The sequence below is a fragment of the Marmota flaviventris genome, chromosome 4 (assembly GCF_047511675.1).
Source record: "Marmota flaviventris isolate mMarFla1 chromosome 4, mMarFla1.hap1, whole genome shotgun sequence".
Taxonomy (NCBI): Eukaryota; Metazoa; Chordata; class Mammalia; order Rodentia; family Sciuridae; genus Marmota; species Marmota flaviventris.
The window spans coordinates 1,209,028-1,225,031 of record NC_092501.1 but is presented as its reverse complement, the minus strand read 5'-3'; the positions used below and the strand labels follow the sequence as shown (position 1 = coordinate 1,225,031).

The 16,004-nt window shown below is 54.5% G+C and overlaps 1 protein-coding gene across 2 annotated transcripts in view; it reads left to right on the top strand.

Moving 5' to 3' along the window:
- Inpp5a (inositol polyphosphate-5-phosphatase A) overlaps nt 1–16,004 on the top strand; it is a 179,962-nt gene that overhangs the window by 128,460 nt on the left and 35,498 nt on the right. For both annotated transcript variants that reach the window (XM_027929917.2, XM_027929918.2), the window contains exon 9: nt 11,032–11,116. In XM_027929917.2, coding sequence (XP_027785718.1) covers nt 11,032–11,116 — 85 coding nt within the window. The remainder of the gene's footprint in view (nt 1–11,031; nt 11,117–16,004) is intronic.

Below are 16,004 nucleotides of genomic sequence, written 5' to 3'. Positions count from 1 at the left end.
ATAAGTTCTGACAGTGATGTGACTCCACATCACAGCAGCTGAATCTGGCTCTGGGCTCAAAAACAGATGCTTCCTGGGTTGCACTGGCAGGGCAGCGTCTTCCCACAGCTTTGGCCCTGTCTGGTGACTCCCAGGTGCTGCACTCAGGGTCTGGACAGCGTAGAGCTGCACCCAGGTGCGTAGGGTCAGCTTGGGGGGTCTTTCTGCACAGCCCTGCACAGTGCGGCTCCACCTGCTGTGCCCTTCTGCCATCCAGCTGGCCAGGCCTCGCTTCCTGGGAAGGGCTGTGGGCCTCGGTGACCATCAAGATAGGGGCTGCCCTCCTTCTGCCTGGGCTCCCAGCTGCCCTGGCTCCTCCTACCTGGGTGCTCCAGGTCCTCCGTCCTCTGTAACGTCCCAGGTGACCTTCAATGGGGTCGGAGCTGATGTGCAGATGGGCCTTTTGCTAAGGTTTAGCTTAGGCAGCCAAGTCTGGGTGTACTCTCTGCTCACTCTTTGTGGTCCTCACATTGGAACCCTCTTCTCCCAGCTTCTTCCCATGGCCAGTGTCAACTAGAGCTTACAACAAAAACATCCCATAGGCTTAAGACAGGCATTTGCCCTGAGGGGTCTCTGATTTCACCAGAGCCCACAGCTTCCCAAGGGACCTCCCTGACCCCCAGCCCCATCATGAGGAGCACAGCATTGTGCCTGAGTGAGGATGGGGGCCTCCTGTGCTCTGAATCATCCTCTCCCCCATCAGACTTTGGCCTTTCCATTGCCAGGGCCTGGCCTCCCTTCTTCCTGCACCTGCCCACCCCCGTTTTTTTTGAAATGCCATCATAGGGCACTTTTTATCCATACTCCTGGAAAAACGTGAGGTCTGTGAGCACAGCATCATGCTCAGCAGAAAGGACATGCTGTTCCCAGGCCACCACCCATGCCTGGAGTGGTCATACAGCTAGCTGTCCGTGGCCTGTGGACAGAAGCCACGGCCATGGTGTGCCAAAGGCTGGTCTCAGGAAGCAGAGCCAGGACAAGGCGTTGGGTGCTCCGAGTCTCTGGGAGGCTTCTCAGGAGGTCTCCACTGAGGGAAGAAGAGTGCACCTGGAGAGGCCTGCCCCTGTGTCCTTTGTGTGTGCACCCAGCACTGTCTGGTCCCTGAGGGCAGAGCCCGGGTAGCCCACGAGAGGAGACCCTGAGTCTGGGCATATTCCTCCCCAGCAAGCAGGACCTGTGGCCTGAGGGGTGTCCTGAGGAGTCCCTGGGGTCAGGTGGGGTCACAAAGGAAGGCCCCTGCACAGGCATCTGGGTGCAGGCTGGCCGCCTCACTGCCCTTCCTGAGAATCGTGTGTACAAGTGCATCCATGTGTATACACGTGCCGTATGTCAGCCCTGTGTGTCCTGAGGAGAGTGGAGAGACCAGAGCCACCTGCTTGGCCATTAACCTGGCATGTGGCCACCACTTTCCTCTGGGACATGCCTCCCTGCCTGGGAGAAGCAGCCCAGAGCTCTATAGAACAGCCCCTTTCCTTGTCTGATCACTTCCAACCCAGTCCTCAGCATGAGGGCTCCAGGGGCTGCTGGTGTCTTCCAGGCCCTTGCAGAAGAACAATGGGTGTAGGATGTGTGTCTGGATGCTTCTGCTAATACTGCCTAGCACATAGCCATGCCCTAGCCGGGGCTGGGCCCTGATCATGGAGGCAGGCCTCAGCTGAAGGCTGGGCCCTTGCTCTCCTATTGTGAGGTGTGGCACTGGCAGGCCGTGGGGCTCAGGTGCTTTGTCCTGTAGCCACATCCTTATCCAGATCCCTCTCTCTTGTGTGTCTCCTGCACTTCACACACCTGCCCTGGAGTACCTTCTGCTGTGGTCCTGCATGGCCACCACTGGGCAGGGGCTCCTCTGCAGCTGCTGCCCACTTGCTCCTGGAGTGAAAAACTGACCACAGCTGCCCTGAGCAAGGCCAAACCTTGGAGGATGGCACCAGACTGGTGTACTTCAGGGAGACCATCACGGTCAGTTTAGGCCTGAGGCTGCCTCAGTTCCAGGCAGGTGGCCCAGACTGCTTCCCGCTGGCAACTCCTCAGTGGCCAAGGACTGGCTATACCCTGTGCATTGTCTGCGGGGCCTCCCTCTCTGGACAGGGAATGGGCAGCCTTCTGGGCGGGAGCCATGGCCAAAGCAGTCAGGTATGGCGTTCCTGCCTAATCACTTCTTTGCTTCGTGGCACCAAGTTTTTCATGAGCCTCCCAGGCAGCCTAGGAGCCAAGAAAGATCTGCGGGCCATTCAGTCTTGGTGACCATGGTCAGGTTGCCAGTATGGTGAGACATTAAAAAGTGTCATTGCCCCATGCTGCCATGCCTATATGGCCCCCAGAAAAGCGATCTTGGGGGTTTGGGCCACTTTTCTGCATCTTTGCATTCCCACGAATGGCTTCTGTGGCGAACTCAGCCAGCCGCAGATCCGGACCTCCGCGGTGCAGGGTTGGGCCACCGGGCACAAAGGGGTGCTCTGTAGGAGCAGTGAATAATGGGTCGCCCTTTCATCAGGGCTGCTAACCTTTTGGCAGCCACCAGCAGACTGCATTCTGCTGTGCTGATTGGGGAGGACAATGCCGCTCTGGCCCTTTGAATGGACATTGCCACCAACAGCGCCGCATTCACAGCAGCACTGGGAACTGCTGTGAGCATTGTCTACTGTCTCTGCTGAGCTGCAGGAAACAGCAAGAGTGTCGTGGGGAGGTTGCCTGCTCCTGGCCAGGTCTCCTTGCACAGCGCTGGGTCCCTTTCTCCATCTAGCTGCAGGAGGCAGTGAGAGTGCCCCGGGGAGGCTGCCTGCTCTCCGCCAGGTCCTTCTGTGTAGCTCCTGGGATTCCATCTCCAACTGAGCCACAGAAGCAGAAGGCAGTAGACCAGGAGCACAGTCAGCGGTGTGCCTCCATCTCAAGAATTGGGGCAGATGCTATATTAAAGCTGGCTTTTCTCTAAATCCAAGATTATTCCAAAATAAACAGGTTATTAAAGAAACAAAACAGAGACAGGTGCTCTGAATCCAAGTCTCCATCCAGCAGCCCCTGCAGTGAGTGGCACGGCCACACGTAGCAGTTGTGTCATGCACAGGGTGCCACCTGGCAGGAGCGCACAGGTGTCTGATGTGCCCAGGGCCAGGGAGGATCTGCCTCTCATTCCAGCTTGTGATTAGCCACTGCCTTTGGGTGGGATTAGTGTTTGAGGCTTCAGAAAATGCCATTCAAATGTCAATCAAAAATAGTCTATGGGTTTCTCAGGATTTCTTTTCTTTCTTTCTTTCTTTTTTTTTTTTTTGAGGTGCTCTGGATGAACCTAGGACATTGTGCGTGCTATCACTGAGCCACATCCCTAGCCCAGGATATTCTATCAGAGATAATAATCTCTATTTTTTTTGGTACAGTTTGTGATTTTTTTTCCTGCCTCCCTTGTTCTGTAGGTTAGGACAAAAGTGCCTGCTTAGTGAAGAGAGTCCCGGCATGTTCAGCTGGTCTGAGCGATGCTGGGGCAGTTCAGGTGCTGGAGGAGCCCTGGGGGTGGCTCTGAGCAGTGCCCACACTGGTCCTTGTTGCAGACTCATCCCTGTCCTGATGCGAGGTCAGCTCTGGGTGGGGGTTGGGGGGTCCTTGCATTTGCCTTCCTGAAATGCCAACCCCAGATGTGTCCTGAAGTATTCCTGAGTGCTGGGCCACGAAGTGAGAGCCTTCTCCACGAAGTGACAGCACTCTTCTCTGTCCACCTTGAAACGCAGCCTCCCTGGTCCACAGACATCTCCACATTACAACTGTGAAATCCTGGCATAAAGCGCCCCTCTGTCCCCCATTATTTTCTCACAAACATAGTCCATTGTCACAGCACTGAAGTTAATTTGATCAACATTGGGACATTTAACTTTTATGTTCAGTCAAAAGAGTTGTTTCATGCTCATTTTGGGCATTCAAAGGAAATGATTGCCAGAAAAATAATGTTCCTCTGAACAATTCGGAGCAATTAGTTTCCCAGGGAGAGGCGATGTGACGCGGGCGGCCACATAGCTCCCTTTGTCGCGGTGTGGATGGTCATCAGTCAGCTGTCAGCCTGCTCAAAGACCCCGCCAACCAAACGCTTCTCTGTGGGCCGTTCCCAGAGCTCGCCTCGCTCCAGAGAGCAGAAGGGAAGCCCTGCGCCTCCAGGCAGGGCCGCTCCTGGCTGAGGGTTCCGACCATTCAGGTGCTCTGCCTGGTGGCCAATGTGGTTCCGTGCCACCCAGTCAGGCTTTCTTAAGACCCACTGGCTCCAGGACAACTGCTGTCCCTCTGGGACTTGCCCCACCCAGCACGGAGCCCTGTAGCACCCCAAGTGCCCCTCCATATTCTTGGCTACTTCCTATACAAGGCTCAGGATTGTTCTAGTATTTCCATAGCATCCTCCAGGAACAGGCCTGGTGAGGCCATGTCGAGCCCAGCTGCAGTCCTGGGCCTCATGCCTCGGATGGCTGATGAAGTCTGTAATTTGTCCTTGACCCTACTGGTTCAGGCCTCCAGAAAAGCAGTGAGGGCCCTGGTGCCAGGAGCTGCCTCTTCCCTCCACACAGTGGCGTGAGGTTCCGCACTTTGCTTGTTTGTGAAGAATGGGCGTGTGGATGCCTCTGGTGCCCCTGCACCCTTTGCCCTCTGCCTGCCTTGCTCTGTGCACCCCCTGGCTCAGGCCTGTCACTGCATGTTTCTGTGCAAGACATGAGCACACATGTCCGCCTCTGTGTACTGGGTGGAGGCAGGCACGCACCTGTCATCACACGTGTGTGGTTCGTGTTTTTGCACACGGGGTGTCTATAAGTGATGCTTTAGCTCCATCTGAATGACATCCAGCTCATCAACCATGGTGAGCATTTCTGGTTTCACGCCCATTGCTTCTTCACATCTCTCTGCTCTCCTTGAGACCCCTTGGGGGGAGGTTTCTCAGTATTTTGCCAAAAATCACTGACCACCCATCCACTCTGAGCCCGTGTGGAAGGCCAGGCAGTTTCCAGTTCCTGGGTGCCAGTGAGGCTGCTCATCCCTGTCTGAGCTTGTGGGTTTAGGCTGTTCCACTCCCCAGGGTCTTGGCTGTGGATTCTCTGCCAGTCACCTGGAAAATGAAGCACTGAGGAGCCTGAGCCCCTTCTGTGCCTGCCCCTTGCCTGTTCTGTGGCTCACTGTGGTGTCCAAGCAGTTAGATGGGCTGTTGTCCCTGCCTTTGTGATAGACAGGCTCTCCTTGCCTCTGCCTCCACCGTGACAGGCAGACCATCAGAGCTGTGGTCTGCGGTGCCCAGGGAACCCCAAGGCTGCAGGCCCTGCCAGGGCAGAGCCATGTCCAGGACACGCCTCCAGTGAGGGCTGAGTGGAGGCAAGGCGTGGAGTTTCAAATAGGCATTGTGTTCATTCCGTTGGAATGAGTTTATTTAGAATGGCTCGCACACGTCTGTGCCAGGCAGCCAGTCAGATGAGGGAAGATCAGGAGAGCTTCCCAGTGATCACATTACTCTAAAGGTTTGGGGTAGTTTTGGTAATTTATGGTGTGAGTGTTTTTGCAGTTTCAACTTGACTAGCAAACTTGGTTTCTCCCACAGGTGAGAAACTGACTGTAGTCAACTCCTAATCGAATGCAGGCAACACATTTAGAAGCACAGTGCCAAAGACTACCACATCTCCTGATTCAAAATAAGAAAGGAAAGAGCAGTCTCCGGTGTGTTGGGAGCACTGGGCACATGGTGGCCAGGCAGGCGCATCTGCCTTCCAGCCCACTGCAGCTCTGGGGGTGAAAGGGCTGGATATGTGAAAGCTTGCTTCTGGGTCTCAGCAGGACTCTGCAGCCCTCTTTGACCTGGAGACCCACCAGGGGTATCTGAGGCACCGGGCAGCCCCACTCAGGGCTCCCTTTTCCATACTAGGGGAGTTGCCACCGCTGGAGATGTGATTCCTGTCTTCTGGGACTCTCCCAGAAGCCTCGAGTCCGCCATGTCACAGGATGCAGTGTCCTCCAGACACAGGTGGACAAGGCTCTGACCGAGCAGAGAGCTGGCACCTCCCCCAGTGAGGCTGTCACATCCTGAAATCAGCTGTCAAAGCAGGAGACACTATTTCCAGGCCTAAGAAATTGATTTTTATGGCTCTTCTTTGTGATTCTCTTTCTGAATCAGGCTCATGATATTGATGTGGATCTACTTTTTAATCATAATAGCTACTGACAAGGTAATTAATTTTAAAACAACTCTTTCTTCTTCCTGGTCCAAATGGCACTATATTGAAATTAACAGTGAGTGCGCGAGGCCGGGGCCTGGCACTCAGGCGATTGCGCGGCCAGTGACAGCCTCTTCATCTTGCTGCTGCTGCATGACCTGCAGAGATGGGTGTTGCTGTTAATTGGCTCAGGCTATTATATCAGAGAGAGCAGGGCAGGGAAGCATGATCAAGTTTAGGTTTTTAATGATAGTCTTACAGGAATCCAGACGTGCCCATGAGATTGCCTGGCTGAGTCCCTGGGAACCCATGGGAGCATCCTGGCTGGACCTGTCAGCACCATCTCAGTGAGCAGGAAGGACCCAGGAGGCAGCATGTAACTGTCTCCCAGCTCTTGACTTTCTAAAGTTCATTCATTCTGGAGCTAAATCTGGAGTTTATTAATTGTTTGTATGTTTGTTTGTTTTTTAAGAATTTAGCTCCAAATGTATTCTGCTGCTTAGCCCAGCAGACATTTGCTTCTGCAGTGAGCATCTGCTGAGATCATCTCTGCACGTCCCCTTGTAGGCCTCGGCCTCCTGCCTTCAGAGCTCAGCTCATGCCACTGAGCTCAGAGCTTGTATCAGCTAGCTGGGAGGCCCAGCTCCGCAGCTCCAGAGTGTGCACACGAGTGCCCACGCACGTGCAGAAATCGCTTTGGTGTCCTGTGACCTGGCTCTCCCTGCAGCCTTACTGGGCCAGCTCCAACTTGCCTGGCTCCCCTTTGGCCTGTGGGCCTGCAGCCTAGTGCAGAGGCTCACTTGACCTCCTGAGGTAACTGTAGCAGCTTCACTGAACACTCACTGATTGCAGAGCTTTGTACAAGAGAAGGAAATCCCTTAGAGTGAAGATCTGTTCAGTGAGGAAGCTGAACAAGATGGCAGGGTCACCTTCCTCCCTGCTTTGCCTGAAGACCCTTCGAGAGCTCCCGTGAACAGGGAGGGTATGCGTATCTGAGTGTGCACAGGCTACGCAGCACCCCACTGTTGGAGAGCCCTCGTCTCTGCAGTCATGCATGAAGTTGGAGTCATACTTTGCATCCCCACTATCAAGTGAGCAAAGTGTGAAGAGAAAAACAGTAGCAAACTCTTGTGTTTTAGTCCAGGGGTGTTGTCTTCATGCTTCACGCTTGCCACTGGGCGTCTGAAGGATGAGCACTCCTGCTCTGGGTTGGACACCAGCAAGCCACACCAGAAGCAGCACAGGTGTGTGGTTGTGCAGAGCTGCTGCTTTAGGGGCGCCACCTCCTCCAGTCACCCGGTGCCACAGGAGGCTTCCTTCCTCAGCTCTCTCTAAAACAGAGGGGCCTGGAGCAAGAGAAGGGAAGAGGCCCAGCTGGAGGAAGGCAGTCTTCCAGGCCAGCAGGCCTCGGCCCTGAGCCACACTCCCAGTGTGTTTTTCTTCCTGCCTGTGTTCCTTTGCCACATCTCACATACAGCGTGCCCTCTCACAGCATGGCACTGCTCAGCAGAGGTCACTGCCACCTGCCCGAGTGCCTTGCCATGGGTTACCAGCCCTGGGCTTGTCACCTGCAGCCCCTGTGCCAAGCCACACAGGAGCCATGGTGGAAAGAGGTGAGGAGTATTGGAAAGAGAGGACCAGGTGTGTCCCTTTCTGGCACCAGCCTGTGGAAGGCTCTGGGGGCATGTGACCCAAGTGGGTCCTTGCCAGGACAGCTCCCTGGCAGCCTCAGGCTGGAGGGATACTCGGGCAAGTCTAAAAGTGAAAACAAGATGTTAGAAACTGACAGAGGACAAGATCTCTGAGACAGAGGGTACAGGGTGGGTGGGGAGCAGGTCAGTCAAAAGCTGGCAACCCTGTGAGCACGACAGGGCCGAGCCTCCTGGTTCTAACAGACCAGGGTATGTCAGCAGGGTCTCTCTCCTCCCCAGGACTCCTGGTGAGACGCTCTGCCCAGGGAAGTGCCTCATCCTCAGGTAGCTGTTCTTCCCCACAACAGAAGTCAGCCTCGGATGCTGGGAACAGGCGATGTAACCCAGAGTGGCTTCTCTGCTGCCTTGGTGCAGGGGTGGGCTGGCAGCTGCATCTACAGAACCAGGGTCTCTGGAGTCTGTCTCCCCTTAGCCAGAAGGGGTGGGGCCTCCCAGAGCACATTAGCTCTTCCCTCTTCTTGGTAGGCGTCAGTGTGCAGGACTGTAACCTGGTCCCTCAGCTAGGACCCTGGAAGACGTGGCCCAGGTGTCCTGGTAGGCTCTGACCTTGGGAGAGCGACGTGGGTTCTCTGAAGCCTAGGTTTTCCCTTTTAAAGATGTTTATCAGCAGAACAGTGTTTATTCCAAAGGTGCTTCATAAACATTCCTACCTGGAGACCCAGTCACTTTAGGTGGTCCTGTTCCCCTTACCAGCAGTGAGGAGGAGGCTGAGCTTCTGCCAAGCCCTGAGCCGCTGTGACACAGTCTGTTCCTGAGCAGCTTTCTCCATGAAAAGGCTGAATTCTTTTAAAAAGTAAATGAAATTACTGGCCACTTATGTTTTTTATAATAACCTGTTAAAATCTGGCTTCTCTTTAATTAATATTTAAATTGAAAGCAGTTCCAATTAAAAAGGAAAATAAGACTGTGGAATTTAGCGAGAAGATTTAACAATTAATACGCAAGAAAAATATGAAAAGTGCTCAGATTGTCTTTTAAGAGAATCGTCAAGCTGGGCATGGTGGCACATGCCTATGATCCCAGTGACTCTGGAGGCTGAAGCAGGAGAATCACAAGTTCAGAGCGAGCCTCAACAACTTAGCAGGGCCATGTCTCGAAAAAATAAATAAAATAAAATAAAAAGGAGCGGGGATGTGGCTCTGGGTTAAATCCCCAGTACCAGAAAAGAAAAAGAATTGTCAATAAGAAGGGCTTCCCGGGCTGGGGTTGTAGCTCAGTGGTAGAGTGCTTGCCTAGCATGTTGGAGGCACTGGGTCTAATCCACCACATAAAAATAAATAAGTAAATAAAGGTATTGTGTCCACCTTTAAAAAAAGAAGGGCTTCCCTATATAAATTCAGATGAATTATTAGGGATAGATAAGAAAACAGTAGGTGATCTGTGCTGTCCTGGGGCTGTTTTGGGTAGCACCAGCTCCTGAACCCCCTGCTCAGTCCTGTGGCTCCTGATTGATCCATGCTCACCTTAGTGCCCCACCAGTGCAGTGCCCCACTTAGTGCCCCACTTAGTGCAGAAGTGGCGGGGCTTCTGTGCCTGGCTGGGACCAGGGCAGGCGAGGACAGCTGTGGGAAACATGGATGTACTTGCTCCTGTGGAAGGTAAAGCTTCCACCTGGCTGAGGTTGCCCGGGCAGGATGGCAGCAGTCGCAGGCTGTGAGAGGCATCCCACGTCTACCACAGACATCTGGACCACTGCCCAGAGTTGATGGGGCTGCCCTGGGATTCAGAAAGAAAGGGGCAGGGGACTGCAGGGAAACTGGCCCTGACCTCATTAAAACCAGGGGAAATGCAAACCCCAGAAAGAGGGCTGACGGGTGTCTGTGCTCTCTGTCACCAAGGCCATCAGGTTGAGAGAAGGCCATCCCTCTCAGTAAGGAGTCCGTGAGCAAGGGTCCAGGCCTGAGATGGACTGCACAGGGCCCCTCCCTCCCTCATCAAGGCACTGAGCAAAGAGCAGGGCAGAGGCTGGGTGCAGTGGCCACGCCCATTACCTCTTAGCAACCTTGTTCTTCCAACCTGGTGAGTGGACTCCCTTCAGCAGCTTGCCACAGACCCCGACGGGACATCACACCTGCAAAAGCTGGAAGCCAGGAGACAGGCTTTTCACTTCTCTTGATTTCTCACACCAGCACATCTAGTTGGAAACTGCCCAGGCTGTAATTAATCAGCTACTGCCCTCCCTGTGCCATGGACCCACGGTGCCCCTCACACTCCGACCCCAGCTCCAGGTGTGCATAGTGCCAGAGCAGCGTCCCCGGACCTCCCCCCAGCCTGTGTTGGCACTCACCAGCACAGCAGCAACACACATGCCTGCTGAGCCAGGACCTGTGGTGCATGGTGGGCTGCACGCGAAGCCCGGAGTTGATCTGAGTGAGGAGCTCCCACTCCTGCCTGGTTGATAACTGAGTTCCCTCCCATTGAAGCCAGAGGTGGCCTGGTGCCTGGGCCCTGGGAGACCGCTCTGCCATGACACTCTGTTCTGTCCCAGCGTCCTGCTAGCAGACCCCTGCTGCACACGGGCTTATTTTGCTTTCATATCAGATGTAACTTGAGTGTTTACTTTCCTCAAAAGTATGAGTATTGACCGTGTGGCTGTGTTGTCAGGCCACTGGGAGGCTCGGGCGACGTCTGGAAGGGATACCACTTCACATCCTCGTGTTTTTCAGTGGGAAATGTTCATGAAATAGGGTGTGATTGGCTTAGAAAACACAGAGAATCCTCAGCAGGGCGACACCCAGCTGGTAGATCACATCTCTGTGTGCCTTGGAGACCTTCGGTGGGGAGATGTGTGACTGTTTCTACATAGGAGGAGTGTCTCAGTGGGTGGGCGGCGTGGCTCTGCTCGGCCTGCTGCCTGTCTGCTGACAACCCACCGTCACCTTGCTTCTCCCAGATGGTGTTTTCTTGGGCTTGTGTCATTGGTTGCCTTTCCTTTCCCCATGAGGTGGTTCTCTACTAAGCCCTCTGGCCCAGCTGACTTGGGGGAGCTGAGTGCTGGCCTCTCTGCTGGGTTCTGGGACACAGAAGAGTCCCTTGCTGAGGATTCCCTGAGGGAGGGAGATTTGGCCCATGTCTCCACCTGTGGTGACCTCTGTCTTCTTCTCTCCTCCCAGAATCATCGATCAGCGATTCGAGAAAGTCTCCTACTTTGTTTTTGGCGATTTCAACTTCCGCCTGGATTCCAAGTCCGTGGTAGAGGTGAGCACTAGGACTTCCCTCTTAGGCCTGGGTAGCATGCTGTTTTTTAGCAGAGTGGAGCAAATGGCAGAGTGTTGTCTTGCGAGCGACTCCCCTGTCTTTGCTTTGACTGGTTACACTGTCAAAGCAAAGCTTCTAATAAGCACTCTTCTACTGCCAGAAGATGGGTCTTTCCCAACTACATTTCATCTATTTTGTTGTTGTTGTTTTTTGGTTTTGGGTTTTTTTGTACTGGGGATTGAACCCACAGGGGCTTAACCACTAAGCCACATCCCCCACACTTTTTATTTTTTTATTTTGAGGCAGATTCTTGCTAAGTTGCTCAGGGTCTTGCTGAGTTGCTGAGGCTGGCTTTGAACCTGTGATCCTCCTGCCTCAGCCTCCTGTGCTGCTGGGATTATAAGCATGACTACTGTGCCTGGCTGGAAACCCATTTTGAATTTCGTATTTACCTGTCTGCAGACTGGTTGTTCTATTTGACTCAATAAGGCATTGCTGTCTCTCAGTCTTTGGGAACTCAGAGGCCATGCTGGCCCCTGGGGTTCTCAGAAACCAGGCATTAGATCCCCGTTGACCATGAAACTGTCAGAGCATCACCCAGAGATGAGCAGCAAGGCCCTCGAGGTCAGTGAGAACCCGTGTGGCCATCATGTGTCACCAAGGGAAGCAGGTTCTGTGGCATGGGCATAGGGCTGTCCTTCCTCCATGGTGAGGTCTGTGGCAGGTGGGTGCCAGTTTTGCATCCTCAGTTCTGGGATGGCAGGCTGAGGCCTCTATCTGCTCCCAGCTGTTCTCTCTCAGTTCCTATGTAGGAACTGTGCCACCTTCCCAGGCAGCAGCAAGAGAGGGGGCAGAAAGCAAAATGCCCACCGTCTCCACCCACACCACACTGTGGCATAGTCAGCAGGCCCGTTGCTTCCTGCTGAGCCCAGCCGGCCCTTTAGGAGCAGGGTGTGGCCCAGCACAGACTGGGGCCACAGGAACAGCAGAGAATAGATGTGCACCGCCTTGAGCTATTATCATTATCTTCCAATTAGTAGTTTCCATTCCCAAAAGTGTCGCATCAACCTTCCATCCTTGGTGGAGACTCATTTCTTAAGGACAGCTGAGCAGGCTTGGGCCTGTCCTGTGGTCACTTTGGTTGATGGAGCTGAGTGATGTGCTGGTAAAACACTCTTGTTGTTCTTGTGTAATTGAGCCGAGGGCACATTGCCAGGTGGGCTTCTGGGCATACCCGTGTGTGCATGTGTGTGCACACTGAGCTGCACAAGGGTCTTCCTGGATGCTCAGTGGCTCCTGGCAGGGACGCAGCTTCACCTGACTTGGAGGAGGAGGAAAGCTGCAGAGATTCCACAGGGAACTGGGGAACCTTCTGTTCATGCCACCAGGTCTGCTGGAAGCTGATGGCGGGGTCCTCGACTGCAGGGCCAGGGCCTGCCTTGTGGAAATCTCTTGGCTGCATCCAGCCTGTTCAGAACATGCTAGGAGGTGGGAGGCCTCACTGAGAGTCCCTCCGCGAAGGAGACTGAGGTGGGGCCGAAAGCCATGGTTCCTGGCCGAGACTCTCAGTGCAGAGCTCTGAGCCTGGCCACTGGCCTGCTGCTTGAGAGCAGTGCGGCATCTCTTCTGCTGACTGAGAGCATCTGCCCCGTTCAGAAGCCTCTACTCCTAGCACAGTGGCCACTGGAAGGCTAAAGCTGGCCGGTGCGGAGCTGCCCACAGTTAGGAAGAGGTCAGAAGAGCTTCAAGTGGCCTTTTCCTGCTGTGTGAAGCAGACATCAGCCTGTCAAGCCCGGGCAGAAGTGTTACCTGGTGGGTGTTCCAACCTGCCGTAAAGAAGCGTGTCTCTCTGGACAGTAGTGGTGGAGCTCAGAGTGGGTAGGGGCAGCTGGGTCTGCAGAGCCTCTGGGATGCTGGGCAAGAATGTTGTGGCCACTGCAGAGCAGGAGGCCCCAGCTCTCCTCCCTGCCCTCCCTCCCCACAGAGCTGCTGGGTGTGGAACACCTCGGTGAAGTGTGCAGTGCGAGTTCACCTGTATCCCCTTCTGTCCCTTGGCCCTTTGGCTCCGCCATCTGCCCCTGTCTCCAAACGCCAGTGTCCTGCCCACCAGGGCTGCATAAGTACATTGTGGTAGACATGGCACTGGTGAGTGGACACCCATTGCCCTGGATGGGTGGTCAGCAGGACCCACAGCAGCATCCCTGCCTGCTCTGCATCAGGGTGGCCCCTCTGGAGATCAGCTAATGCTCAGTAAGTTATCTGCCCTGTCAGTGTCCAGGTGAGGCCATGTTGGCTGTTCTACTGGAGAACCCCAGGTGAGTTGTGCCGTGGAGTCCAAGTATGGGTGGGATAGCTATGCACATTAGGCCACTATCACAGGGTGGGCCTGGGGCCCTTGGGAAAGCACCAGGCAACCCCACTCTCAGCTGCACAAGGCTCGCAGCTTCTTTTTACCATAGCCAGATCAGTAGGTAATCCAGGTCCTTAGGATCCCTGGACACCGTTTGGGAAGGATTCACCTCCTGGGCTGCCAGGGTTACCTTTGGACTCCCCAGCAGTGGTTAAGTGCTGGGACCATCTGGGAAGCAACTAGTAGATCAGTCCTGTGGAGGGTAAGGTGCAGCTCCCAACCACATGTCACCTGGGACAGGACATCCACCAGCATGCGCCAGGTCTCTGCAGCCCCCTCATGTCACAGTGGTTAGCTTTGTGAGTTTCTAGGTGTGGGGAGGAGTGGCTTCCGAGTGCCACTTCATGCTCCCTGGCAGGATTCATCAAAGGTTAATTAAATCTATCTCCTAAACAATGAGGGCCAATGAGCCAGTGCCCAGCCACAGTGCACTTTAAGATACCTGCAGTGAGGTTTCCACACTTCACTTGAGCATCATGGAAGACTGAACCAAGAGAGGGAAAGAACGGCCATCTCCAGAAACTTCCTCTGTGGCCCAGGTAGGGTTCCCGGCAGGACTGCTCAGGCCCAGCCTGCACAGCATTGTCCTCCTCTGACCTGTGGTGCGTGCCTCCTGCTCTGTCCTTGCCAGCTGCACTGCACATGCAGCAGCCTCAAGACTGGGGTGTCCTGTGGGTGTCTGGGAGCACTTCAGGTGACTCAAGTCCTAGAGCCATGTGTCTCAGGGTTAGCCATGCCAGCAGGTGCCACAGAGCCCCAGTGTGGGTGGGATAGTCTCCACCACTTTTAGCGTAGATGCAGGTACTTTGGTGTTTGAGACAGCGCTCTGTGAACTGCGGTCACGTCTGCCTGGAGTTTGGCTCCCTCACCCTGTCCTTATTTGTCCTCGAACCACAGCTCTGAGTGTGCCCAGTGTGGGGTCCACTTGTCTTTCTCAGCACCCCAGATGTAGTGTTGTCTCACACAGGACAAAGGTGGCCAGTTTTGTGGATCCCAGGGGCAGGACAGACCGTCGTTCTCAGGAGAGGGGATGGTATGCAGCAGGTCAGAGGAGGCCCCTGAGTGGCTCCCATCATTGAGAATGCTCACCAAGCCATCACCCCTGGTGCCCTCTGTAGCTAGTGAACGATGGAATGAGAGGTATGCAGGCTGCGCTCCCAGAGCTGGGGACCTCAGCCGGGTCAGGGACTTTGCAGCCCCAGTGTCATCTGCGGGAAGGCGCTTTCCTCACTCCTGCATTGGCCACGACCACCTGAACATCTCAGGAGTGTAGCATATAGCATTGCAAGTGCACCATGTGATCACGCTGGCACTTTCTAGTATGTCTGTGATGTCCTCAGGTGGGACAGCGTGCCCTGAGTGGCAGTGACACCCCTGGGGAGGCCCCTCCCCAGGAACACCGGTCATCCCCAACATGCTGCCTCCTGGCAGCACCTAGTTGTGTGGCTGGTGGATTTTGGTTATGGCCCAAGAGAAGCCCAAGGCTCCTTGTCCTGGCTTATTAATTCATCACCTGCAGAGGGGTGGGAGGAAAATCAATGGTTTTTAGCTGAATTATTTGCTCAATAAACAAACAGATGTGTCTTAGATCCAATCTTAAGTTGTTGAAGAGGTTTTGTGGCTCTTTAAAACATATGGATAGCTACTGTTCATTTGGCAAATAAAAATGACCTTTGGTTACATTTTGAGCATACCTTACCAGATGAGTGGAGCAGGCCGAGGGAAAGCATGGACTGGGGCTTCAGGGTAGTTTTATTTCAGAACCGCTCAGTCAAGGGAAGCCTGCGGCTCTGCAGATGGAGACCTCTGCCTTGTGGCATCAGCTGGCATCAGCTGCCCATGAAAATTCCATGGTACACAGGAGGTAGCCCACACCACTTCCCTGGAGCCTGCCCGGGCTGCTCCTCCCAAGCCACCTACCCACCTACCCTTTCTTCTCCACACCATGTTCTGTCAAGAGGGAAGGGAGAGCCAGTCTCAGGGACAGCCCCCAGACTAGTGCTGGAGGATCCTGTAGGGTATTATGACTCCATCCACGCTCACCCTCAGGAAGCTTCCAGCCATGGTGGCCCCTTCTGGCGATTGTTTGATGGCCAAATTGCACAGAAGTGGCCATTTTGGGATACCAGATGCCCATACCTGCAGACCCCCTCCTTGGGAGCAAAAGAAGGAAGCCATACCCAGCCTCAGTCCCTGTGATTTTGGGGACATGTGCCCTCAATGTGGGTGGGTCACCCCCAAGTGCTTTTCAGATCACCCAAGGTCAGTGTGAGAACAGGAAGGGTGCAGCGTGCAGTCAGAACTTCCCGAGAGAGTGTACGGTGCTTTCATAGGTGTCAGGAGGTGTTGCCCAAGGGCAGACCTGCCCCTGTATGTTCCGGAAGTGCAGGCGCCCTGGTTGCATGGCATGTGGGCTGGGTGGGTGTGCTCTAGAGTTGGAGCCAGCTTTCCTCCCAGAATAAAGGGGAAGCTGTCTGT